A 25,392-nucleotide genomic window follows, 5' to 3' on the forward strand; every position below is an offset into this window, starting at 1 on the left:
TCTGTTTTTATGCAACAACAAAAGACTGATCATCTCTCTCTCTCTCTCTCTCTCTCTCTCTCTCTCTCTCTCTCTCTCTCTCTCTCTCTCTCTCTCTCTCTCTCTCTCTCTCTCTCGCTTGCTCTCAATCTTTTTGTATGGGAGTCATCAAGTCGATGGGATATTTAAAAGAACATCAAAACTATTCGCATACACAAAATTAACTCATTTGTAACATCTGAATTAGAAAGTGTGTTTCCACGTGAAATGAACTATATATAGAAGATATGAGTTAATACGTGTATTACTATTTTAAGGAGGATTAATTACACTAACATCCCCTGAGGTTTATCGTGTTTTCACAAAACCCCCTCACATTTGAAACATAACACTAACACCCCTAGATGTTCTAATTCACTTTCACAAAACCCCTACAGGGCTGACATCACCTTAAAATAATTTCTTAAAGACAAATTTGCCTCACTATTAATTACTTTAAAAAATAAAAAAGGCTTTTTAAAAATACATATAATAATAACCAATATAAAGAAAATAGATTTTTTTTTTTGTTGGACTTCAAACACATACATTAACCATAAAATAAAAATAAAATAAAAATAATAAAAATAAAAATTGAAAATAGAAAGCCACCTATGCATCTTCGGATCTTTCTCTCAATTATTTTTCTGTTCTTGTCCTCAAACCGCCACCTCCATCTCTTCGTCAACCTCCTTCATTCCTTGTTCACCCAAACTGAAACCAATTTCGACAAGAAAACGATATGGAAGAAAGCCCTGATTTCAAACATGGAGAAGAGGACCTAATTTGGCTTCTTGGAAGAAATTACCCGACCACATTCCTACTCCGAAATGCCCAAATGATTTAACAGGAGAAAGATTTGTTCTGCTAGGGTTTTTCCAATTAAGAAAAGAGGATTGGGATATGAATTAACAGCATAGAGGAAGAAGGTAACAAGATTTCTTCAATTTTCTTTTATTTCCTTTTATTGTTTAATGTAAGATTTTAATTTGAATTTTTATTCTATTTATTTATAAAGCATTTTTCATAAAGTAATTAATAATTAGGGCAAAATTGTCTTTAAGAAATTATTTAATGTGATGTTAGCCCTAAAAGGGTTATGTGAAAAGAATTAGAACCTCAAGGAGTATTAGTGTTATATTTCAAACGTGAGGAGGTTTTGTAAAAACACGATAAACCTCATAAAGTATTAGTGTAATTAACCCATTTTAAAGAAGTGGCGCAATATATTCTAAATTGTTTAATTCATGCCGAGAAAGATTGAAACTTGAATACAATAGACGATTACACTGCTCTGACCATTGGCCTAACTATGTCTTTGAATTTCAGTAGTTTTGGGCATATACAAAATAGAGTATGTGGGCCTTGTTAGTGAAGAAAGGCTTTAATAGATGACCCTAATGGGCCTAGAATTCATAAATCACACGATAAATCACTACAAATTAACCCAAACAATCTAGTAATGAAATGTAGCCGGACAGATAACCCACTCATTCTGTGCAAAAAGACCAAAATGGTCCAACTCTACAACTACAATAGTTGGACATTGCATTCAAATAGAGGCAAATCTTAGGTTGGATGCAGAACCATATCATCTGTATGACACCTCTCACAACCAAGCAGAAGATAACTTTTGTAACCCATCCATGGCAAATTCTAGCTTCCGCCCATACCACGTGGCATGCAGCCTTACTAACACGTCGCCTGTATTTGGTCCCACATACACGTGATTGTTTTATTTTTAAACAAAACGCCATAGTAATAGTGAACCTGTTTTGTTGAAGTCATTCTCCGTATGTAAGTCATTCTCCATATACAGCCGGTCGGACAAAAGTTCGTCTCCATAACATAGTTTATGGCACCTCACCCTCTTAAAGACCTGCCGCCATTCAGAACATAGACATCAGCTGACGTATAACAGAAAGAAAGAAACCTTCTAAAAATTTGCAGCCTCTTACACGGTTGACATAAGCAGCTAAAGCAAATAAAAATATAATCTACACACAACAACAAAGGTTAAAAAGCAAAATATTGGTCCTTTAAATGCAGTGCAGCAGCAGTACATAGTGTGCCATGGGTACAAACTAGGAACACTAACACAGAAAAAAATGACAATAAAAAAGGAAGAAAAATTGATGCGCTGTAATGTACATGTAGAAGCTCCAATACATTCCTCAGCCATTGCCATAGTGCTATACAGTATACACAACCTTGAAGAAAGCTGCCGAAACCTTTTTTTTGGTTTTTCTTTGATTTCTTCATTTACCTTTCTCCCTCTCGTAAACATGATGCAACCTGAAACACCAGCGCTTCATAAAACTTCTATGTATTCGTGCTCTTCTCTACAAGCAAACAACGCTTGACACTTGCATGATATGTGGGAGAGCTCAGCAAGCACGTGGTTCCGGCACAGGCAACTGCCTCGTGACTGGTCCACAATTTCCGGAGACTTTCAAGGATGCAAAAAGGAACGATAATCTAGCTATCATGGGGCTGGCTTTCACCATTTTAGAAACAATTGCCAACTGCTTACGAGCAGTGTCGTCGTAAGTTCCATGGTACCCTTCAAGATCAGCTTTGGTAATTAAAACTGCATCTCCGGAGGGAGAACATGGTGTGGTAGTTGGTCCACATCTGCTGTATTCTTGAACAGCCTGCCAAGAAACAGCAAAAAATGGTGATTGAGGTTATGGGAATGGGAAATAATAAAATCAGTCGGCAACGATCAAACGTTTTAAATGATAGAAGATTGCAGGTAATAACAAAATGCAAAAATATAAGAGAGAACTACAATACATACCTTCCATTGTGAGGGGGCTAGCAGCACACGAGGTCTTCTAGACCGAACATAGTCCAGGGCTGCACATGGTGTCATGTTCTTGTATTTCACCTACAGAAAGTAAATCAATTCAATCCTATGATGTCCTAAAGGTTGAAAAGCGGTCATCATCAGTAACTCTTCACTTAACGCAACCAGCTAACTTTTGAAAGCAGGAGATAGTTACCAAATAGCAAAGCACAATAGTTGTGCTCCTTCCCCGACCAGCTTTACAGTGCACGTAAGTAATTTCACCACATGATGCATTCTCTGTGTTCGGGAAACCAAGGTTACATAATTAAGCTAACAACTCTACCAATGAAAGCTAATAAATTACAAACTAGCAAAATCTTGAAGTAGAAAAGGATCACTTACTGTGAATGAATTCTACAGCTCTGTTGATATCAACAAATGAAGGGGCAAAAAGATAATCTCGCGTGGGAATTACTAGATGGTCAATTCCATGGGCCTGAAAACCCTCAAACATCTTAAACGAATAAGTAGGATCCAAATAGACAAGATTTAAATGGATTTCACTCGTCTTATTGGGAGGGTAATAAAACTTCTGAAAACAAATAGAAACAATCATTCTAATTTCAAATCTTAATCTTTAGGTTCCTCTTCTCATATATTAAAAATTTAAAACACATAACAGTGAATTCAAACTTGCCCATTTTTAGATATTTTAAAACCATATTTCTGTTGGAGGAAAAAAAACTTGAAATAATGACTTTGTTACTTCATATTATCCAAAAACAAAAGCCAAGAATATATATATGCATATCTAACTTGCTAGCAGCAATTCACAGCCATATGGTGCAGAGCAGTCACGCACACGATACAAGGATGTTGAAACCAAAGTTTCATAAGGTTCATTGAGAGTGATCACACCACCAACACCCAGCCGCTTCAACTGGGGAACATCTTTGGGAAATGGAACCGCACCGAGCAGAACAAACTGAAAGAACAACACCACGTATCCATTAAACACCACAACATGAGCAAAGAAATACATTCTACCCAAACAAGTACATCTCTCACAACAAAACCTAGATGATATTCATACATATGATATACTCCGCCTATTCCATAATAATACAATATTAGAAATTTAACCAGATGTTCAAATATGTATTAGCAACAAGTACCCATTTAGTTTCCAAAAAAAAAAAAAAAAAAAAACCCATTTTTGTCTAGAGTCCTGAAAACATGAAATTTTCAATTTCTTAATATTTATCCATCATCCAAATTCCAATTGATTGCCAAGAAAGTGAGAAAACTGACTGTAGGAAATTAATCCCTATATGAAGCCACATATCTTCGATTGGAATCACAAGACAAAATTCTTACAAAATTGATAAATCCCAAAAACTAGTTTCTTCTCTCGAAACCAATTTTCCCAGAAACCAAACAAATCGTAGCTACATAACAAAAATAAAATATAAAATCCGAAAAAAAAAAATTTAAAATAGTTAAAATGTTCTACGCTTTCCAAAGTCAACAAACAGAGGATTAACTAACCCAATCAGAAAAACTAATAAATTGACAAAATTCGAAAGAGAAAAACCTTGTCAACTTCGTCCCACCATCTGAACTCAGCCTCCATCTTGTTCCGAAGCACATTATACAACAGGGTCGGGTAAAAAAGGATCCGCGCCCCGGCTCCAACAAGCGCTTTCTTAGCCTCGTCAACCCTAACTACCTGCCGCCCGGAAACGGCGTCGTTCCGAACGCCGCAATCCCCCTCCGCCTCCAACTCCTCGATCTTCATTCCGCACAGACAACAAATAACCCTAACCACCAGATCCGAATTTAATGAGAAAACACAAAAGATAATAAAATCCCCAAAAGATTCCGGATTTCAAATTTCCGAATCCCTAATTTCGCAAATTGGGACATAAACTACCGACGAAAAAAACAAAGACGAAAAAGAAATTTACATACTTGGGATCAAGGAGCGGAATTGCAAAAAATTGGCAAATTGGGGCCGATCCGGAAGGGAAATTAGGGTTTTGTGGGGGTGGGAAAACGAAAATTAGGGGAAATAGAGAGGTGGGTTTCTAAATTTGGGGAGTTAGAGAGAGAGGGAGTGTGCACTGTTACCTTAGATGCCAAGCAATCGGATTTAGCGTGCGAATAATTTCTGGTAACTGAAATTGGAAATCTTTATATAGTCAAAATCTGGGAATGGAGGGTGGTGGTGGTGATAATTGGGGGCTGGAGTTTGAGTTTATTACGTTGAATGCTCTCGAGGTTTCGTGTCTGACGGTGACCCGTGGGTAATCCAAAAAAGGACAAGTCTTAAAAGTTGTAAACGGTGTTTAAAATATTGGTATCGGTGGAAATATTGATCGGTAAAAATTTGTGGAAATAACAATAGGTATATCGATTGTCTTCGATAGAAATAATGAAAATTTGCTCAAAAACATGAAAATTTACAATTATTGTTTAGGGAAGTCATATAAAGTCACAACACACGTATGAATTAAGAATTAAGAATTAATAATTGTGTAAACAATAAGTATGTGATATGTTAAAAGAAAAACTTCCTTATAATGACAAGTAATAAATAAATAAAGCATTTCACTAGGAGGAATAAATTATACATAACTTAATTGAAATTTTCGTCATGAAAACAACATAAATTTTATTGAGGTAAACTAATATCATAAAGAAAGAAATTAAAAACAAAGAATGCATAGGCTCATGAATATTTCCTGCAAACTTTTTGCAAATTGTATGCAAACACTAGATTTTCCTGAAAATATAAAAAATACATTGAGGAAATTGACTGATTTCCAGAAATATCCCTCTTTCCATATCGTTCCTAAATTTTTGGATATTTCCGTGAAAATATCGAGCATATCTAGGATATTTCAAACATTGGTTATAAGTTAAACACCACGGAGACCCAATTGTAAAGGATGAATTTCAAATTCGTATTTGCACGACACATAATGGGGCGATTCTTGATACTGGTGAATCACATGATGGCTAAAGAAAACTAAAAAACCTCTATGAGTCTTTTGTCACAAAAAGATGGAATGTAGTAACAAAATCACAAATGGCTCCTTTTTATAGAATAAACAAAGTAAAGGCAAAGAAAGGTTAATTTAAAGCCCATTTGGTAGGAATAATAATTAGGATTAATTTCAATTTACTATCCTGAAGTTTCTTGATTTTCAACATTTGATACATTACGTTTTTTTTTCATCCCAGAGTGGTACCTAAAGTCATAATTTTGGAACACTTTCGTACCTCCGTTAAGGTTGCTGTTAAATTAACCGTTAACTGGTGACGTAGAGCCCACATGGACAATGATTGGGCGCCACGTGGATTAAAAAAATTATTATAATTATTATAATTATTATTATTATAAATAATTTAAAAAAAAAATTCATCTCCTACCCATCCCATCCCTCGGCCCTCCCTCTCTTCCTTCTGTTCTCTGCACCTACCCAATCCTCCTCTCACTCCTTGCAAATCCATCATTCCCCTTCCATATTTAGCCATTTGCCGCCAGATCTAAGACAAGATCAAAGCTTTGGCACTTTTGCACCGGCAACGACGTCGATATCTCCTCCGTCCGTCTGTACCTCGCTCTCTCCCTTCTTATCCTTCATTTCTCTCATATGCACGAAGCCACCAAACCCTCATTCCAAATCTGATTGACGACACAGCCTATCTTAGGTTACTGCTCCAAGCTGCGGTAGTCAAAGAGATCGTTGACGAAGCACTGACGTCATGGTTTGACTCGAAGGCAACACTGAAACCAGTTGCAATCGGAGAAGCTCCACGATCCAGAACATCGGCGGCAAAGGGGTTGTAATTTTGGTTAGCACCCCGTGGCTTTCCATCGCTTTCAAATTAGGTAGATAGAGGTCGGAGGTTCGACCTTATGAAGGTCATTGAAGAAAATATGAGGGTTATGTGGGTGGATGGGTGAAGTCGAAGATGGAGGGGGAATGGTGGATGTATGATGAGTCAAAGAGGAGATGAGATGAGGGTTTGGTGGGTTGATGCAGAGGAGAGAATGGAGGGATAAGGGAGAAAAGGAAGGTCGGGGGAGGTAAAAGACGACCAAATTTTTTTTTATTGAATTTTTAATTTCCACGTGGACCTCTTAATGGCACGTGGTGCTCAGTCATTGTCCATATTGGCTTCATGTCATCAGTTAATGGGAGACTTAACAGCCAGACTAACGAATGTATGAGACTGTCCCAAAATTAACATTTTAGGTATGACTCTGGAACGAAAAAAATAATTTCATGTACCAAATATTAAAAACCATGAAACTTGAGAGTAGTAAACTGAGATTTATCCTAATAATTAATTAGATGCATGACCATAGGAATAATAATTAATTTGATGCATGACCAAGAAAATTGTTAAGGAATTAGTAATATGTTTTTCTTTATTTGCTGAAGTTAATCTCGAAGTCAATTAAGCTTTTTTTATTTTGATTTAATATCCTACGAGTAATGAGTGTAACATGTATTTAGACGTCGATTTGCCAAATTGACTATGAGTTGCATTTCAAATAATCTTATAGTCAACGCTTGTAATTCAAATTGAAAAAGAAGCAATATTTCACTCTTAAAGTTTTTGTTAACCGTGAAAAAAAATGAGGGCTTGGGGGCTGCCCAATCAGAAATAAATGAGGAAGTGGGAGGCCCATCGGAAGAAGAGAGAACAGGAGGAAAGAAGAAGAAGAAAAAAAAAAAAAAAAAAAAAAGAGGTTGGCCAAATCCGGGGGGGGGGGCGACCGGGCGGGGGCGCGCGGGGGGGGGGGGGGGGGAGAAGCGGGGAAGGGAACAACCAACCAAATTGGGTTATCCCTTGACCCGCTGCCCGACCCGGTTGTAGCCATGGTTTCTGACGCATTTTCAGGCGATTTCTCCGGCGATTAGAAGCCACACACCACCTGGATTTGACCTAGCACCCTTCCTCTTCCAATTTCATCAAAAATCGAGTTACATTGGCCTTGAATTCGTGATGAACTCATCGGCGAGTTCTTGGGGTGTATGGCTAAATTCTGCCATTTTTTAAGGTAGTGCAGTCTACCACCACCATCAAACTACTTTTCGCGAGGCAGGTAACAAAGCCCAAGCAACTATAAGGGCGGCGGAACACCAAAGGTGATGGATCGAAGCCACTAATTTCTAGGGTTTCAGGCGAATTCGGGGAAATTGGGAATTTTACTGGCCAAATTGGGCTTGGCAATAGGTATGAAACTTGCTTCACTCATCGAGATCTACATTTCTGTGAAATTTGGTAAATTTTGAAAATAGTTGAATTTTAAGGCGAGTCGAGGCGGCCGACTACCACGTGGGCCGAGGCCCCACCTAACCATCATGGGATAATTTGATGCCCCGATTTCATAATTAACATCCATTTAGTGAAATCCTGATGTTTGAATACAGTTTCGTAGTGGACCGCCTAGTTGGCCGCTACTTGTTTATTATATGAATGGATGACCCGACTGTTGAATTGTCACCAAACTTTAATACATGATAGTACGTAATATTTTTGGACATTAGAAACTTACGGATCGGGAATCTGATGTACGGATCTTCTCGAATTGAATTTCTAAAGTTTGTAAAATCTAACTTTGACTACCACTTGAATTTGCGATTGGCGGCGATCCGACGGTTGGATCGTAAAGAAGTTTTACTATGTTGTTCTAGAAGCATAGTGTGGACTTTGGGAAGTTATGGATCGAAAATCCATGGGCGGATGTCCCAAATTGACTTGTATAGGGTTGTGGACCCTCCTTAGCGTATTTCAATGTGCTGATTCCAAATTCACCGTCCGTTTTCTGAAATTCGACCGTTGTAAGATAGTTCCTTTATTAGCCGTATTTTGTACGAAAACGCGTAATTTTATTAGCACATTATATTTACCTAAATTGTTTCGTTTTTAGGAGAAACGGATCGTAAGGACTCTCAATGCTACGAGACGGGTTCGACTTGGCGACATGATTTGTAAGTGGGTCTTTTCTTTGATATATAAATAAATTCTTTACGTGATTACCATGATTAAACTTACGTTTATAAGAAATGCCTTATTGTTGGGAAATGATGAGACAATCATACAGGATACACATGTAAGCTTACTATAAGGGGACGTCTTAATTATATTTATGGTCATGAATAGTATGATATTGACTAGAATTGTTGAATGGTTGTGGCATGATTATAATTATGTTATTTGTTCATCGTTTTTTGCACCGGTGTTAGTGCTCACCTAGGGCCAAGGCCAGTTTTTCACATGTATGTTCACATCCACACTGCACGCTTACCTTGGATCTAAGTAAGTATCGGTCTTGTCGTACAAGTTGTAATAGGCAACTCCAACTCATATGTGACCGCGAATAGCGCCAGTATTTACATGATTGTAGCACTATAGCGTATATTATTATTACACCCAATCCAGTTCATGTCAAAATACCTCTGCATGAACTCGCGTGTCAGAATGTGTCAATGAGCACCTAATATGATATGTTTTCTTATGCGATATTATGTGTTATTGGTTGTTATATGTTCATTTAAGCAATATTGCGACATATGGCAATCTTGTGATTTTGCAGGCTACGGTAGGTATTTTCATACTATACGTAGTATGTATATTTTGGAAACTATACTTGTTTTAAGGCGAGGATTCTTGGCAAATCTTGGTGTAAACAATTACCTTCGATGGTATAATTCTCACCATATCTTACTGTATTGTACTTATGCTCTGACATCATGTGTGAAATGGGTTCATTCTCGCTCAAAGAACATTTTTATACTTAGGTACTTTTAGGTTTAAATTTACTCACATTTTCCACATCACTACACTTTATGGCTTTGTCACCTTCCAGGTGTCGGCCAACACAGCTCGATTTGGAGTCCTAGTAGATATTTTGGGTCGGGGTGTGTCCAATGGCGGATCCATATAAGGACTCGGGAGATCCGGGGACCCTACGAAAGCCTGAAGAAACACTTGTGATCGACCTTCAGGACCCTCCAACAATTTGGGCAAGTGCAGATGGACGGATTTGTTAAGGGGCCTGGGTGGTCCTAGCACCACCGGAAGCCAAGATAAATTTTTGTGAGGACCTCCAAGGATCACCCAAGTCTGGGCATATATGGTGGAGGAGAAGATGAGCGGAGCTGCAGAGTGTTCTGGTATTCTGCAAACCAGAAAGAAGAAAGAATACTACTTTTTATTCAAATGACTTGGGAAAACGGTGCGTTTGATGTATGGTTTGAAAAAACCTTCTAAGTAAAACAGTGTGTCGATACAACGTTCTTTAATATATAGTTTTTACAATTTTTTATTAAACAAAATGGTTCAACTTTCAAACAGAGTCAAAACTTTTCCAATTCCATTTCTAACTCCTAATTGGCTAATCCCATTCTTCAGTCACCTCCCCACCCACTTGCACAACCCCAGTCTCTTTCCCTGTATTCACAAACTAAGTAGTTCAATTCCAATTTTAGATAATTTCAATTATATTCTGGATATTTTCGTTGTAGTTTGCAATAAATCTATAATGACACATTTTCGAGTATGAAACTTCGTCATTTTTTTGTAATTTATATTTTCGTCTAATATTTTTTTGAACTTTTATATTGAGACCACCCAATCTTAAAATCATGCATCTGTCATTGGGTGCAATGGAGAGGCTTGTTGCCGTCATGGATGTGCAAGCAACAATGGAGAGGACATTTTTCGCTATGAATAGCCTTGAGGGTCTACTCCACAACAAAATGGGAGATCAATAGTTCTGTGGAGAAGACATTTTTTACTATAATTTTTTTTATCTTTATTATTGGGACCCCCCGAGTCTAAAATCCTGGATCCGCCACTGAGTGTATCAAAGGAAAACTAATGAAAATAGCTTAAAAACTTTGAGTTTTAACAAAAATGTCAAAAAGGTGTTGTAAGTGAATAGTACCAGGATTGACTTTTTAGAGTAAAAATGTAATTTTTCGTTAAAGTGAACAGTACCGAAAGTGTTTGGTTAAAACTCCCTAAATCGTAAGCTTTATCCCAATAATTACATTTGGTCTCGTATTAGTTTTCTTAACTGAACGTTTTAAATTTCAAAATGAGATAATTTCCAGGTAGGTATGCACTTCCAAAGTGGGCAATAGAACAAAGACGGCAAATAGGAAGCTTCACCCGGAGAAGGATTATCTCCTCTTTTTTTTTCCCTCCCCTTCCCTTCCCTTCCTTCCCATTTGAACGGTCATAGTTAAACCACATCAACATCTTATATTAATTTTTTTATATAAAAAAAAAAAAAAGAAAGACAAAATAGAGAGTGTGAGAGGAGGCAATGCAAGGAGATAAAAAAAGAGGGGAGAGAATCCTAGTCCTCTTCAACCATGCATGAAGGGTAGCTAAGCTTGGTAGGGTTGCATATCTTTAATACCAGAGTAGTTGGCCCTATCTCTTAGAAGGGATCAACATATTTTGTCTCCAGAGGTAAAAGAAAGTGTAGTCTTAATCTTCTACTAGACGTCCAGCTATAAATCAGCACTCACAAAGCCATAGTTTTTAGATGCAATGGTAGGTGTCGCATTAACTTCGTTACAAACGTCCGACTATAGATTAGCATTCACAAAGCCATAGTTTTCAGATGCAATGGTAGGCGTCACATTAACTCTTCGTTCACATGTGAAGGAGTTAGACTTGTTCACATTTGGTATATCCTTGTGTTAGCATCTCAAATCGATATTGTGCTGTCATGTGAGAAAATTTGAAATACTGGCACAATGAGAATCTCCGTCAGTGTCAGTCCTGCTTTGATATTGTGTTGTCATGTGAGAACATTTGAAATACCGGCACAATGGGATTCTCATCAATGTCACTCTTGATTCGATATTGTGCTATCATGTGAGAGCATTTGAAATACCTGCACAATAGGATTTCTATCAATGTCACTTCTGCTTTGATATTGTGTTGTCATGTGAGAAAATTTGAAATACCGGCACAATGAGATTCTTGTAATTATCACTCCTGCTTCGATATTGTGCTTTCATGTAAGAAAATTTGAAATACTGGTACAATAGGATTCCCATCAATGTCATTCTTGCTTTGATATTGTATTTTCATGTGAGAAGTTTTAAAATACCAACACAATGAGATTCTCGTCCATGTCACTACTACTTTGATATTGTGCTATTATGTGAGAAATTTGAAATACCGGCACAATAGAATGCTCGTCAGTGTCACTCCTGCTCGGGAGAGTATGCCCGTGAGTGGTGTGAAAAAGGGCAGCATATGGTTTGATTTTGTTGTGGATGAAAGTGACAAATATGTATGTGTGTGTAGTTGTTGGATTGGAGTGTTTCTTTCTGGGTTTTGACGTGCCCCGATCCAACGTCACCCTTTTGGATTTATTTGTAAGATGAATATTTTAAAGTGGCAGCAGTTCCCATCTGTTCCCTATCTTCAAAACTACTGATTGAGTGACTAGTTGATTGCAATTTGGACTGGCTGCCGATCAAGATTTTATTAGTCTTTTTTCTTCTCTTTTTTTTAATTAAAAAAACCAGTAGGTGACAATTCATTTTTTCGGGAAACTTGAGAATTCTTAAAGGCATTTTAATCTTTTTCTAGTCATCATTATGATTCATTAACGTCAAGAATCGAAAATACGATCTTGAAATTCTTCTATAACCGTTGAGCAACTCCATGGTAATTGCTGGTCAACACTTCATTAATTAGTGAAAGAAACTAATACCAGATTATTCTGTTATGGAGTAAATTGTAGTAATGGTCCTTTAACTTTAGTCAAATTAAAGCAATGATTCATCAACTAAAAATCTATTACCATTGGTCTCTCAACTTATCAAAATGTGTAGCTATAGTTCTTTTCATCAATTTCGTCAAAATTTTGTCAAAATAAGTTATGTTGGGATAACCATTTATATAATAAGGGTCCCTCAACTCATCAAAGTGTGTAATTATGATCATTTTTGTCAACTACGTCAAAAATTTTGTCAAAATGAGTTATGTTGAAAGGACAATTGCTACAATTGGAATAAAGTTAAAGGACCATTTCTCCAATTGAATTAAAGTTGAGGGACCAATGGTAATGGATTTTTAGTTGAGGGATCATTACTCTAATTGAGTTAAAGTCAAGAGATCATAGCTACAATTTACTGTTTTGTTATGTATTAGGCCTACCCATGTTACATAAGCCCAGTCCAAATATTGGGGTAACAAAAAGTCTAAACTCTCACAATTTTGGGCCCTAAGATTCAATCTATCATTTCAGAGTCCTAATTGTTGGTTTTAATCTCAAAACACATCTAAAAGATCCAACCCAAAAGACCCAAGTTCTATCTTTTGATTTTTTTTTTTAATTTTTTTTAATTTTTGTTGTACAAGTGATGTTTTGAAGGAAGATTCGAATCCAAAACTTCTGAGTGCATAACTAGATGCTTGTAACCACACGTGAGCTACAAGCCCTAAACATCTGATTCTCAACATTCTTGAAATTTGACGTGAAAACAGAGTGCCCATTGACGTCGTCCTCCTCAAAATAATCTTGATTTCTTACCTAATATTCACATGCAGTCTTGATTCCTCCATTTTTTAAATTACCCTTTTTTATATTGTTGGGTATCACAAATGAATAGAGAAAAGTTGTAAAATCCTTGTGGCCAAGATATTTATATATATATATATATATATATATATATATAGTTTGCAGGGCTTCCGCTTAGAGTGAGGCACATCAACTGTTTCTTTCTATGATTGGTAAACGATGTTATGAATCCCTTTTGGTTTCACACTGCATGTTCCATGTTATGCCTACAATAGTGTGTAAGAAGTTACACAGACTTAACGGAAGGCTAGATGCGTTAAGGATTCAATATATATGCACCGGTGCATATTAATGTCAAGAGAAGCTCCATTCGTTTCACAAAACAAGCAAATGATTTAAACCATCTCATATTTGGGATATACTCCGTTTAATTCTTGGATAATAATTGTGGTGCTTGTATGTATTGGAAACACATCATAAGTTCTATTAATTTCCTATGAAAACAAATGAAGTCTATAGTGGGTAACGTTGTGTTTTGAGAGAAAAATTTGTGTACATTTGTTTGACCACGTTATTTTGTATGACAATTTACCAAAGTAAGAGATTTCTATATTTTAGTCTCGTTCTTTAGGCACATAGAAAAAGTAATTGCTATTATTTGAATAATGAGTCTGGTTATAATACAAGCCTACAATAGGTGATATTAGACTAAAGTGTTTATTTCCTTTTCATTTTGCTTTCTCTCAATGATTAGGAATTTGGAATCTTTCCGAACTTTACTGTTCGGAGCTTGAAGATCAGAAAATTCAGAACCTTGGTTGTGTGAAAGAGAAATTAAAATTTTCGATTTTTGAGAGACGGATCAATAAAATAAATTAATGAGGACCGTCTTATTTGAACTGTTCAAATTATCTGATCCTTATACTCCAAACAGTGAGATGTGGAGATATTCTCTGTCCAATGATTAGGACCTAAATCATATCATTATGCAAGCTCATACAGACTAATTTAGCCCTGCTCATTTATTTTGGTGAGTTTACTAATTGACCAACCTACTGACCAGAACAGCTCTATCACCTAAAGCAATTTACCAGCCAGTTCTATCACCATGAAAGCCAAAACATTTATATATATATATATATATATATATAAAAAAGGGTAAAACACTAATAAAAGATAAATAAAACAAAAATGTCATGAATCATTTTATTTGATGAAAATGTCATTGTGGTAGTATCTTTGATCATGAGCACTATTATGTTACGGAGATATTAATGCAATAATATCTTGATCGTGAACACTTTCATGTGATAAAGATATCACTATAGTTTAGGTCTGATAATTTCTTGGGTGATTCGATAATCTGACATAAAAATAATAGGTCAGGATCAACCCATTAGCTATTTTGGTCATTGTTGGGTCATCCGTTAAGAACTCGTTAAAGAATTGGGTCATTATCGTGTCACTTGTTAATAATCTATTAAGATATCGTTTGTCAAGTTCAGACATTAGACATGACTGTTTCTTGCATATCCGTTAATCTGATACGACACGATCTGTTAACGAATTTGGTCCTTCTCGGGTCACATGTTAAGATCTCGTTAACATAATGGGTTTGACATGAAATGATCCATTAAGATAATAAACATGACACGAACACGACAAACACAATTCATTAAGAAGTCTACTACACTGATATCTGAAGCAACGTACTTTATTCCAATTCAAGACCAAATAAACCCCACCAGTTTCTACTCTCTTCAATGCTGCTGCAACCAGATTTGAACAAACTTCACAAGTAAACCCAGCAAATAAACACTATAGTGTTTTCTCCACTGAAAAATGGAGAAATGGTGGTTTCTAGCCCTTCTCCTACTGATTGCTATCCCCACAGAAGCTGGGTTTAATGTGGGCGGTGGAGTTGGTGTCAATGTCGGCCCTGTTGGCGGCGGCGGCGGTGTTTGGATTGGTGGAGGAATCAATGGAAATGGGAATCCCCCATTCTCATCTGGGCCTTCACCTTCAGACCTCGACAGAGCTTTCACCGCCCTCCAGGCGTGGAAATCCGCCATCTCCGACGACCCATCAAAGGTTTTAGACTCATGGGTCGGCCCGAATGTGTGTTCTTACACAGGGGTTTTCTGCTCGCCGGATTCTCAAGAAGTTGCAGGCATAGATCTCAACCACGCCAATCTCAAGGGCAATCTCGTCCAAGAGCTCTCTTTTCTCTCTCAACTCTCTCTCCTCCACCTCAACAGCAATAGATTCTCCGGCCAAATCCCTGAAAGTCTCCGAGACCTCACCGCCCTCCAAGAACTCGACCTCAGCAACAACTTCTTCTCCGGCAGCTTCCCAACGGTCACATTACAAATTCCGAACCTCATCTACCTCGACCTCCGATTCAACAGCTTCTCCGGCACGATCCCGGACGAGCTCTTCAACCGGAAACTCGACGCCATCTTCCTCAACAACAACAATTTCGAAGGCCAAATCCCCGAAAGTTTAGGAAACTCTCAGGCCTCCGTCATCAATTTCGCAAACAACCAGTTCACCGGCAACCTCCCGGCCAGCTTCGGCTTCATGGGGACGACGCTGAAAGAGGTTTTGTTCCTTAACAACCGGTTAACCGGCTGCATTCCCGAAGGAGTCGGGATCTTCACAGACATTAAGGTTTTCGACGCGAGCCATAATTCCCTGATGGGTCATCTCCCCGACACGATTTCTTGCCTGGAAGACATCGAAGTTCTGAACTTGGCGCACAACAATCTGTCTGGGGTGCTGCCGGACTTGGTGTGTTCGTTGAAAAGTCTGGTGAATCTGACCGTTGCTTACAATTTCTTTTCCGGGTTCAGTCAGGAATGTACGAAGTTATTCTACCGGAATGTGGGGTTTGATTTCTCCCTGAATTGCATTCCCGGGTGGAACATGCAGCGGCCGGAGCCGGAATGCTCTCTGATTCCGGGCGGTGGGTTGAACTGCCTGAGAATTCCGGGGTCCAAGCCTCTGGTATGTGGGTCCCTCTACACATCGTCTTCTACTTCTTCTCCATAAAAACAGGAGATTTCAGTCTTTTTGTACAACTTAATCTACTATTAATAGCAAATTATAACTCAAGCTTCCTGAATCCTACTCATTTTAATTTCTTTATTATTAACTCTGTTCATCTGGAATTATAATATCCAGAAATGCTTTTAAAAAAAGCAGATTATATGATTCGCTTTGTATTTCAGTTACAGATTTTTCAATGCTCTAGCAATACAATTCGGTGTATTAAGTGTAATAATGTAAATGTCTGAAAGTTTTAATTAAAAAAATCATCCAATTGTATTATTTATGACACTTTCTGTACTAAACCGCATTTTCAACACTCAAGAATTCTCGAATTCAGTAAAGGAAGAATCGTGAGCAGAATCAGCGGATTATATAAAAAGTGGTTTGATTCTGTTTGTCATGTGACATTCTTATGGAAATTATGTGGTATTTTGTGGCACATTGGGATGTATGTGTTTATCGGCTTGTGTCACGTGACTTGTTCTCAACTTTAGAAATCTTGTTTTGGCATTCCCAATTAACTGCTCATATAAAGTTTCCAAAAAAAAAAAAAATTTCAGTGCTCATATAATTAAAAGCATTCGTCTTTATCGATGGTTGTTGAACAAGGATGTTTGGAAACTTTGCATGATTCTTTTCTACCTAAAAGTAAAAGGTACTCCAACTCAACTAGGGAATAGTTTGAGAGAATTTTTGGGACAAGGATTGTCTGTCTTCCTACTTCTGATGTTTTTCTGTTTGTGTGGTCACGGTTAAGCCACGTTAACATTTTATATTACTATTTATTTTTGTCTTATTATCTCTATAAAAAAACAATATAAAATGTTGACGTGACTTAACCGTGACCACACAAAATAGGATGGCACTAGAGGGCACCGGAAGTGGAAGGGCAGACAATCTTGTCCAAACTTTTTACGCTTAAACAAAGGGATGGAGATTGTCTGCCCTCCACTTACCATCCCCTTCTCGTCCCCTCCTATTTAAGCGGTCACGATTAAGCCACGTCAACATTGTATATTAATTTTTTATATAGAGATAATAAGACAAAAAACATAAAATGTTGACGTGGCTTAACTGTAACCGCTTAAATAGGAGGGGATGGGAAGGGGATTGTAAGTGGAGGGCAGACAATCCCCATCCTAAACAAAGTGTTTTCTGAACCGTCAAAATGCTTTTACTTACATTTAAATAGAAAAATTTAAAAGCGTTTATAGATTGTAGAAGCGCTTTCCGAATAATAAACTTCTTTATGAAACTCTTTCAAGTGTTTTTTCAAGAAGTATTTGAATTTTCAATAAAATGTTGACATGTTGATAATATGAACAATGGCTTAAGGTGTTTTATGACAGTAAAAAAAACGTTTTTAATTACGTTTATTTAATAAATCATAAAATTGAATTCTGAAGAAACGAAAACTTTCAATTGTCTTTTTTTTTTTTTCAAGAAGCACTTTTGTTTCCTACAAAAGCAATCATAAACAGGCCTTTAAGTTATGCACAAGCAATTCTAGGATCAATCGTGTACACACTTGGTCTAATCATCCTCACATGCGTGTGCGACAGTTCCTGACACTCCTCTTCCAATCAAATCAAACAAGGCATATGCAACTCTAAATCATGCTGACTTTCATACCACTTGAAAAGATGAATACAAAGTTTCTAAATCATGCCGGATTAGCAAACGAACGATGGCAACCAATACAACAATGTAATCTGAATGCTGGTATTTGCTAGGCAATGTAATACATTGGGTTTGGAAGTTTAAACGATCGTTGAGCAATAGCAAAACCTATCAGATCACTCCATTGATCTCCTGAGCTCCCGTGAATTCGATAACCTTCATTTATCAAGTCCGATCTCTTCTGGGATTTGTAGACCGTGGCCGGTGTTCCTTGATCAGAAGGTCCTCTGTATCGTTAACCAAACATATCAGCAATCCTTACTGCAGAGTTACGAAGAAATAGAAGGAAAAAGGAAAAGGAAAGAGGGAAACTTATCCCCCATTGTACCTCAGTAGCAGCCTCTCCCAATTGTTGTAACCTGCATATAGAAGGTTTCTCGCGGTGGCGTTTCTCTGATGTTCGCTCCGCCCAGTTAACAGAAACATCTTGAAACCCAACTGCTCAAGCTCTTTGTATAGATTTAAACTTGCTGGGAGAGCAGGTGCCTCAGCCAAATCCACCCACTCATCGAAAAATGCTTCATTGAACGTCTCCGATCTGTGTCCAAAAGAATGTAGACCTTGTCAAATTTCATCTTATGAAACACTTAATCAATTAAGACAGCTAAAAACATTGATGTAATCTAGTAATCCTGGATAACTAACTCTGGTTGAAGAACATAAAAACCAGACCAAAACCAGGTAAGAGTATCTGTCGGGAAATCGAGCAATACGTTTTCACAGTGTTAACTCTCAGTGATAAAATGGATGCTTGAGGACTGGAAGGCAATGAACAAAATGCTGATTGTGCAATCCACCCATACTTCAGCTATAAGTTCTTTTCCCCGTAAGTAAATTAGAAAAAAAACACCCCGACAAGAAGTTTTATACGACTCATCTATCCACTTGTCACTCTAATTGAATCTTAGTTGTGAAATTCCTTGCCTTTCCTTCGTTACCAAGTTAGTTGGGTTTTCTTTTCCTAGTATTGGATTTGAAGTGTTTTTCTCTAAATAATGTTACCAAACGCTTAAATGTGAAAAGCGGCAAAGCCCTTCTTTTTTCCACAGCAAACTGCATTTACTAGCGTAAGTTATTCAAGTCCAGGGAACATTTCTCCTTCTCACATCTACAAGACTACAACTACAGGTGAGACAGGTGAGAGTTCACTCTGGCACGAACTAAAAGGGTATATGAAGCAGCATCTTTTACATGCATTGGTCACAAGTTAACAAACCAAATGACCAACAAATAAACCAACCAAAAACAAGCCTACAGAAATGTGTCCTCGAAAAAGTAGAAAATCCATTGTGTAGTTGGGTATTTCCTTGCGTTAGCCTTACTTATCACGTGATCTCAACGTTGTAAACGTAAGAGGATATCTCTGCAATTATAAGGCATATTCTCTCCTAATAAAGGCTCTCTTATGCGTGTTTGTTCACATGCTTAGACATGACTCAAACTCTCGTGTACAGAGCACTTATCACGTGACACGAGCACTTATCAAGTGACACGAGAGAATATATTCGCAGTCGTATGACATATCCTTTCCTAATAAAGACTCTTGTGCATATGTGTTCACATGTTTAGGCATGACTCAAACTCTCGTGTACATAGCTGCACTTATCACATGACACAAGAGAATATATATGCAATCATGTGACATATTCTCTCATAATAAAGTCTCTCTTATGCAAGTGTTTTAACATGACTAAGTATGATTCAATTTCTCGTGTGCAAAGCACTTACTACATGACAAAAGAAGATATAACGCAGTCGTGTGACATATTAAGCTCTCTTGTGCATGTTTTTTCACATGCTTAACGCATGACTATAAAGCTAACTAATGCGATTTTAAGCTATTAGGCTTCGGTTATGACTAGCAGGATCACCTATTGTTTTGTTATTACTATCCATCAAGCTTGTCTACACCTCAAATGCTACTATCATTGAATATAGTTAAACTCATTTTCTAATATATTTAAATGCTACTATAAATGAAGATATAAATTTACTTGGATTTCTTTTCCATTTTCTCCATTTACTTTCTTTCAATTTCTCTTTTATCATGTCTAATCCCATCACTAAATTCAACTTTCACCATCAATTCCAATTATTCCATATATTTATACCACGGGGGTGCTGCGCCATTGCATGCATCACACAGCACACTATCATATCCACCTTACGTGGCAGCCTGTCATTGGCTAATCACACCTGCCAATGACTCATCAATCACATGTATATGCCGCAGCAACCCCGACAAGGCATACGTTTCCTGGTTTCCAACCCCACAACAATTTAATTTGCAGTAAAAAATCAAACCAATCGTAACGGACGGCTGTGATCGATTGGAGCTTACCCGAATCCATGGGCCTGATAGTAGGCCAAATTGGAAAGCAGAGTCTCGTCGATGTCGAACACCCACGCGTCCTTCCCATCGCCGCCCATCGTCACCCCCTTCGCGAAGCTCAGCGAGTAATCCGCGACGGACGCCAAGTCGGACGGGTACCGGTCGCCGGTCATGTAGTCCTGGACGAATCGGACGCACCTGGACGGAATGTTGGACCAGGTTCCGGCGTCGTTGGTCTCGATGGAGAATCTCCAGCTGTCGCAGTAGAGGCTGTCGTCGGAGGCGGCAAAGCGGTGTCGTTTCCTCGGCATCTGGATGACGGATTGGGATGATAAGGAGGCGGGAATTGCGAGGAGGGTGATGAGGAGGAGGAGGCGGTGGTGGACTGATGCCATTGATGAACCCAGAAAGATCTTTGCGGGAATCGGAAAGAGCTTTCTGGTTTCGGATTGAAAATCGAGATGGAGGGAGGAGGAGAGACTCCGAGAGAGCTTTTTTTTTTGTTTTTTTTGGGATTTTGGATTTTGTTCTGTTTATTAACGTACAAATTTCGCCGCAAAAAGTACAAATTTTAACGCATTTTCGTTTGGTTTTTTGTATTTTGGGTAAATAATTATAATTTCGAAAATGAAACTAAATCAAATTTGCTACCACATCAATTTTGGAAAATCTTATCAGAACAATTAATACAATAAAAAATAAAAAAACACAAATCAATTTTAGAAAATAAATCACATCAACGGGTTTAACGGTTTTAACAAAAACCCCAGCAATTTTAAGATAATTACAAACAATATTACTTGTACATCAAATCATTAACTTACCTGTAACACTTCGTAATATATCATAACTTAGTATACGTTACTCGTATTCATATGAGTCACATATGAAATCTCCTTTAAATGAATAGAGATTGCATGCCTTGAGAGCAACACAGACACGCGAAATAATTTTTCTTTTTATTTAGATCATATGTTTTTTTGTGTGGCCACCTTATTGGATAATCAAATATTAACCTTAAAAAAGGGATTAGCTGGATTCGCTCATTACAATCCGCTATTTTAGAAGCTGAGAAGACTCACAGATAGCAATTTGTAAATTTGTTGTATATAGATGATAGAATAAATGATGTAATATTACAAGGTGTAACCAACGCCAAAACCAGGGGCACAATCAAATCAGAAAAATCAAACTCAAAGAATGTGGAGAAAAAAGGAAATTAAAGATAAAAAAATTATACATATCGAGTGCTCAAACCAACAATTCCTCACAAACTGAGCAAAAACTAATTGGTTGTCACAGCGGCAGAGAGGATAAATTAGTAAGGAAATTAAGGATTTAAACCAGTTTAAATTAGGAGAAGCAATTCTGTTCATCATGGCAGAGCTCCTTTCGGAGTTTATGCGAAAACAGCCGGCAAGCGTCCATGCTGAGATCAATGGCGGCAGAAAGTGCAACGAAAAGAGCAGCATCAGCCATGCAAGTAACATGCTGCACTCCTACTTGTACCACAGGCTTGCTAACTTTCCCTTCACCTTCCACGGTTGAACCCGTCACGAAACCTTTCACCGGTGACCTCAAATTCGAACCCGAATCTCTATTTAACCTACTGTCGATGCAAAACTCTCCGCCCTTTTTGACGCTCATTGTGCCTTCGGCAATGGTAATGCTGCTGCTAGGCCCGTTGTCAGTGACAAGCTCAAACTTGTACCCCAAGCCATCAATGGGCCCTCTCTCGCGCCATGCCTCAAGACGGCCCCATGGCTTCCAGCTGCTGATTGAGAAGCCATGGGGTCGGAGGATGAGCCATGCTCCAGGGTTTGACCTGGACACACGGTCAGTACCGGGGGAGGGTACAAAGGGAGTGATCATGGAAGCGGCCGCCACGGGCGAGCCGGATAGGTCGTGAATTGTTATCATCCACCCCTTTCTTTCCCTCCCTGGCCTTTCTCTATCAGCAGATAGTGTTCTCATCCATCCTCTGTTAATGGTGGTAAAATCTGATTGGAGAGATCTGCAGATTACACACAAAATCAATAACTAATTAATCATTACGATCGTATTAATTTAATTAATCTTAAACAGAATGGAGTTGTCAAACAGGAATATAATCTTAAACAGAACATGTAGAATCTGAGACGAAATATATTTGCACATGGAAGGGAAGTAGTTGACATTTTCTGTTTGACTAGAGATGCAATGCAACTACCACTAATTGTTCAAACTTCTTATCATTCCTAGAAAATTACTTTCAAGATTGATCTTTTTGAAACCAAACAACCAATGATTAACGGTCATATATGTTGTAACGACATTTAATGACCACATCTGACCGTCAATGGATGATGTATTGAGTACTTTAATGTATCTTAGCCAGTCCCGGAATTCATGAAGCAATTCATCAAAGAAAGCACATGGGGAGGCACTAACTAGCAAGCCTAGCATGAACAAGAAACGTAATATTCCAAAAGTAGAGTAGTGTTAACCATTTTTATTTTTTATATATATTTTTAAAATTTTTCTTACACCTCTTTTAAATTTTAATTATATCAAATGAATCGAAGATGATTATTAATAAAAAAAAAATTAATAAAAATGTATGAGAAATAAAAAAAATTTATGAATAACATTATCCAAAATGTAACTCATACAAAAAAAACAAACACTAGAAAAAGAAAAAAGTTAATAATTTACACATTCAAGTTAACCACCACTTCAGGCACACGTTAGCTAAAGTCAAATCTTCTGGACTATAGTGCGCCAGAACCGCATGTAAAGGAAAACTCACCGGTTTCTCGAGTTACGGTCCGCACTGAACTTGCAGCTAAAAACGGGCTGTCGTATGTCCCGCCCCTGAATCTGGAAAACCACGGGGCTGCACTCCGGCTCACCTCCGAACTGGAAAACGAACCGGGGGTCTCGTTCAGCTCGGACCGTCAAGTGCAGCCTGGCGGAGGGCTTGTCGCGGTCCTTCCCTAACTTCACCCACCCGCTGTGGATCACGATCGAGTGAGCCCTAGCCGAGTCCAGGTCAATGCTGAGTTGGACTCGGCCTAGCAGCTTCCCACTGGTGACGCCGCATGTCTGGCCCATCCGACCAGTATAAACTGAGACCCGAAGCGCGACGGGCTTCCCTGCAAGCCTCCGGAGCAGGGTGGGGTCCACGTGGAAGCCGGGAGCCGAGGTGGAGGAGTCGGGCGGGGAGTCGCCGGCAGAAGTGGAGAGGTTGAGAAGGGCGGTTTGGGGAGGGAAGTTTTTGATCTTCAGCTGGCAGAAGCAGGGGGTGGTGGAGGAGTGGACTCCGGGACCGGCGGGTCTGGTGGCGTGGGGGAGCTTGAGAGCCAGAGAGTCGACATTGAGACGTACGAAGGGGCATGGATCCATTGAGTTTTTGAGAAGTGGGAGTGGAGGAGGAGGAGGAGGAGGAGGAGGAGGAGGAGGAGGAGACAGCTTTTTGGAGTGAGGGGACTGAAAAATGGAGGTTGTGTTGTTTGGATTATATTTGCTTGCATGTTACCATTTTTAGCGTTTCACTTTTTTGTTTCCATTTTTTCTTTATGTTTTTATTGTGGAGTGGATATTCTCTGTATTTTATTGTCGCCAGGTGAGATTGTATTTTTTTGTCATTTTTTCATTTAATTATATTTTCTACTACAATTGGTGGACTATTTTGCGTCCTAAAAGCGTTTGTGATTTTAGCAAGTTATTTTTGTATGTATATCAGATTGTAATTTGTATGAATCAGGAAAAATGACATTTCTTTGAATAGAGAAGTTGTGAATCCGAAAAATGAATGAAAGAACAAGGTGCGATTAATGTTTCTTACGTGTTAATAAACGTATGTAAAATCATAAGTTAAAATAATCTAACATTTTAGTAAACTAAGAAAAGTCATAATTTAAGCATATTCGAAAAAATAAGGATCCATATGAAAAGAGGGGTGAAATGTGAATTTCACCTTATATCAGCGAAATAGAAGAAAATAAATTAATGTTGACGATATTTATCGATTACTACAAAAATTTTGTCGCAACTTATTGCAAATTTCGAGCTTTTGAATTTTTTTTTAAAATGTTTCTCTAATTTCAACTAAATCTAAATTAGTTGACATACTCACTCTATTGTCATTGTTAATAGTCAACCAATATCGATATTAATATATCTATCAATATTTTTATAAATTGCATATTGATGTTTTTACCTGTATCGATATTTTACACATTATATTAATCAAATAAATGATTTTTCCAAAAAAAAATTAAAAAAATAAATCAAACAAATGATTATACAATTTGGATTAACATTGTGATAATTGGAGTTGATTTGGCGATTGACTCAAGAGTCAAGGCTTAGAAAGTGATATGAAATGGAAAAAAAGGGGATGGGGAAAAGGATAAAACGCAAAGGACCAAGAAAAGGAAAATGAAGTGGATCCCACAAGTGTGTCAAGTGGGGTCACAGCACAGCTTGGCAAAGGCTGTCACCACGTTCTCATTCAAAAGCCTGGACGGAAAGGGATTTTATCCGATCCATTTCAAGAAATTTTTCTCATTAACTAATTCAGATTTTTGAAATTTGATTTAACGGTTATAAATAAAAATTTATTTTAAAAATTATAATAATTTTAATTGTTAAATTAAATTTTAAAGACTTAAATTATTTGATGAAGACGACTTGGTGGAAGGGATCTTAGAGGAGCCCTTTCCAGCCTGGACTACCTGGATTGGATTTGATTGTTGTGTGACCATTTGTCTTTGCAAAACGACTTACAACCACTCGCCGGAAATAAAAGAAAGCACTAGAAGCTCCCCACGTGGCTTTTCGTTTCTGTTGGCGCCGTCTAATCGGCGTTCAGGACAGTTGTTTTTAATAGAGGCAGATTGTCTGGCCTCCTAATACAGTGCTCTTTTCATGTTCTTCTATTTTGTGCGATTACGGTTAAATCAC

General features: G+C 37.9%; 3 protein-coding genes and 1 pseudogene across 7 annotated transcripts; 1 reads left to right on the forward strand and 3 right to left on the reverse strand.

Moving 5' to 3' along the window:
• Positions 1-2,034: 2,034 nt before the first annotated feature.
• LOC137748227 (phosphatidylglycerophosphate phosphatase PTPMT2) lies at positions 2,035-5,132 on the reverse strand. 4 transcript variants are annotated; one of them, XM_068488342.2, is made up of 7 exons: positions 4,781-5,132; positions 4,404-4,629; positions 3,672-3,794; positions 3,212-3,305; positions 3,024-3,106; positions 2,819-2,908; positions 2,035-2,672 (listed from the first exon to the last, which is right to left on the reverse strand). In XM_068488342.2, the coding sequence occupies exons 2-7, from the start codon at positions 4,605-4,607 to the stop codon at positions 2,406-2,408; spliced, it is 861 nt and encodes a 286-aa protein (XP_068344443.2). In that variant the 5' UTR covers positions 4,608-4,629; positions 4,781-5,132; the 3' UTR covers positions 2,035-2,405. The 4 variants fall into 4 exon arrangements, with proteins under 4 accessions (XP_068344443.2, XP_068344442.2, XP_088545567.1 ...); XM_068488341.2 differs by having other exon boundaries at positions 3,212-3,401; XM_088689441.1 differs by having other exon boundaries at positions 4,940-5,111.
• A 9,971-nt stretch (positions 5,133-15,103) lies between these two features.
• LOC137749044 (leucine-rich repeat extensin-like protein 2 pseudogene) lies at positions 15,104-16,506 on the forward strand (annotated as a pseudogene). The gene has a single exon (XR_015958602.1). The product of XR_015958602.1 is annotated as a leucine-rich repeat extensin-like protein 2 pseudogene (transcript).
• A 1,529-nt stretch (positions 16,507-18,035) lies between these two features.
• LOC137748797 (acid phosphatase 1) lies at positions 18,036-21,099 on the reverse strand. Its single transcript, XM_068488983.2, has 3 exons — positions 20,455-21,099; positions 18,442-18,651; positions 18,036-18,340 (listed from the first exon to the last, which is right to left on the reverse strand). Exons 1-3 carry the CDS (start codon positions 20,838-20,840, stop codon positions 18,163-18,165), a joined length of 774 nt encoding a protein of 257 aa, XP_068345084.2. The 5' UTR covers positions 20,841-21,099; the 3' UTR covers positions 18,036-18,162.
• Positions 21,100-21,536: 437 nt separating this feature from the next.
• On the reverse strand, positions 21,537-23,942 carry LOC137748703 (uncharacterized). The gene is made up of 2 exons (XM_068488881.2): positions 23,234-23,942; positions 21,537-22,459 (listed from the first exon to the last, which is right to left on the reverse strand). Exons 1-2 carry the CDS (start codon positions 23,827-23,829, stop codon positions 21,799-21,801), a joined length of 1,257 nt encoding a protein of 418 aa, XP_068344982.1. The 5' UTR covers positions 23,830-23,942; the 3' UTR covers positions 21,537-21,798.
• Positions 23,943-25,392: the final 1,450 nt, after the last annotated feature.

Source organism: Pyrus communis, chromosome 2, assembly GCF_041283825.1.
Source record: "Pyrus communis isolate YQ-2024b chromosome 2, ASM4128382v1, whole genome shotgun sequence".
Taxonomy (NCBI): Eukaryota; Viridiplantae; Streptophyta; class Magnoliopsida; order Rosales; family Rosaceae; genus Pyrus; species Pyrus communis.